The 1,909-nt window shown below is 32.4% G+C and overlaps 1 protein-coding gene across 1 annotated transcript; it reads right to left on the bottom strand.

Annotated features, from left to right (window-relative positions):
- Window positions 1-490: 490 nt before the first annotated feature.
- Window positions 491-1,869, bottom strand: LOC112035128 (wall-associated receptor kinase-like 10). Its single transcript, XM_024067958.2, has one exon. The coding sequence runs from the start codon at window positions 1,765-1,767 to the stop codon at window positions 556-558; it is 1,212 nt and encodes a 403-aa protein (XP_023923726.2). The 5' UTR covers window positions 1,768-1,869; the 3' UTR covers window positions 491-555.
- Window positions 1,870-1,909: the final 40 nt, after the last annotated feature.

Below are 1,909 nucleotides of genomic sequence, written 5' to 3'. Positions count from 1 at the left end.
AAATGCAGAGTTTATAGATGTCTCTATTGGAAATGCCAAAAGGGGCTAATTAAGCTAAAAAACTCTCAACATCTTATTATGTCATCTTTTGTCATTTCTAACATCTAAAGAGCTTTTTATAAATTTGGTTACTAGATGTGGATAATAATTTCAAAACACTTTATCATCGAAGTTTGCTAATCACTCTAAACACTAAAACTTTTTTATAGTAAAAGCTCAATAGTTAAAAATATACTTTCTATGTCAATACCAAAAGGATGTAAACAAGATCAAACAAAGATATAATACCATTATTTAAGAGAGAGTGTTGTGTGTAGTATAATTTGTCTTACCTCCTTTAAAATTATCATGACTTTTGAGTGGAGTTTGTGGTGTGTCTTTGTATAAGAACTTCGTTCCCTCTCCCTTGTGTGTGTGTGTGTGTGTGTGTGTGTTTGTTTCTAAAATAGAAGAAGATATAATATCATTATTGCTTCTCTATTAGTAGGAATTTAAAAATAGTAATATGATTTTATAATAGTTTACAACATGAAAAAAAGGTACATAGTATACTAGTCAAAGTGATTTGATGGATAAAAGTGGTAGAACGTCTGATGATGAAGTTGCACCTGATTCTAAACATGAACTTGCTGAAATGGAAACCTCATTCCAAGGCCCTATTTCTTCATTTCTAACATATTCAAGCTCTTCAAAATTTGGTTGAACAGGAGAATTTTTTTGAACTCCCTCTAACTCCATCAAGATCTCTATCATCGTAGGTCGTTTCTTTCCATTCAAGTGCAAACATCTTTTTGCAAGGTTAGCAATTGCTATGACTTCATCTTTATTACTAACCTTACTTACTTGAGTATCAAGTATATCAAAGAGACGGTTCTCTTTTAATGAATGAATGAAATATGTAGATAGACTTCGACCTTCTTGTGATCTCATTAAAGAAACTGGTTTTTCTCTTGTTAAAAGCTCAACAAGGACTACTCCAAAACTATAAATATCACTCTTTTCAGTAAATTGACCTGTTTGAAAGTATTCTGGATCCAAGTACCCAATAGTACCATATACTAGTGTGGTTACATGAGTTTGGTCTATAGCCATTGATCTTGAAGTGCCGAAATCTGCTACTTTTGCTCTATATTTGTCATCAAGGAGTATGTTTGAAGATTTTATGTCTCGATGGTAAATGGGTTGTGAAGCTGCTGAGTGTAAGTACGATAAAGCTCCTGCAATTTCAGTGACAATTCTTAAGCGCATATCCCATGTTAGTAATGGAAAATCTTCATTTTCTTCATGGAGATACTGAAAAAGTGTGCCATTGGGAATAAATTCATAAACTAACAAAGGAACTTCTGTCTCTAGACAACACCCAAGTAGTTTAACCACATTTCTATGATTAATTTGTGAAAGAATGATAATCTCATTAATGAATTGTTCAAGATTTCCTTCATCCACTGTGTTGCACTTTTTAATTGCCACAATTCTTCCATCAACTAACATTCCTTTATAAACCGTACCTTGTCCACCCTTACCAAGTATTCTGTTTTCATTAAAATGATTAGTCGCATTTTCCAACTCCTTTGAATTGAATAATTTTGTCTTCTGAACATTGTTTTCATTTGAAGATAATTGTTGTTGCAATAACAATCCACCATTCCTCTTGAAGAATTTTTGCTTGAGCTTGATTTTGTTTCTTTTCTTTATCACTTTGTATAATCTCCAAGTAATAAGGAGCATAAGCAATACTCCAAAACTTGTACAAATAACTGCATACATCAAACAAATAAAATAGAAATATCACATTGACCTTATATACATATATATATATATATATAGAGAGAGAGAGAGAGAGAGAGAGAGAGAGAGAGAGAGAGAGAGAGAGAGAGAGAGAGAGAGAGAGAGAGAGAGAGAGAGAGAG

The sequence above is a fragment of the Quercus suber genome, unplaced genomic scaffold, assembly GCF_002906115.3.
Source record: "Quercus suber isolate HL8 unplaced genomic scaffold, Cork oak 2.0 scaffold_669, whole genome shotgun sequence".
NCBI classification, from domain to species: domain Eukaryota; kingdom Viridiplantae; phylum Streptophyta; class Magnoliopsida; order Fagales; family Fagaceae; genus Quercus; species Quercus suber.
Note: the sequence above shows the minus strand (reverse complement) of the source record. Positions and strands in the feature narration are given on the sequence as shown.

Excerpts from the sequence above, each read along its gene's own strand:
- LOC112035128 (XM_024067958.2), bottom strand. The coding sequence starts at position 1,767 with ATGTATGCAGTTATTTGTACAAGTTTTGGAGTATTGCTTATGCTCCTT.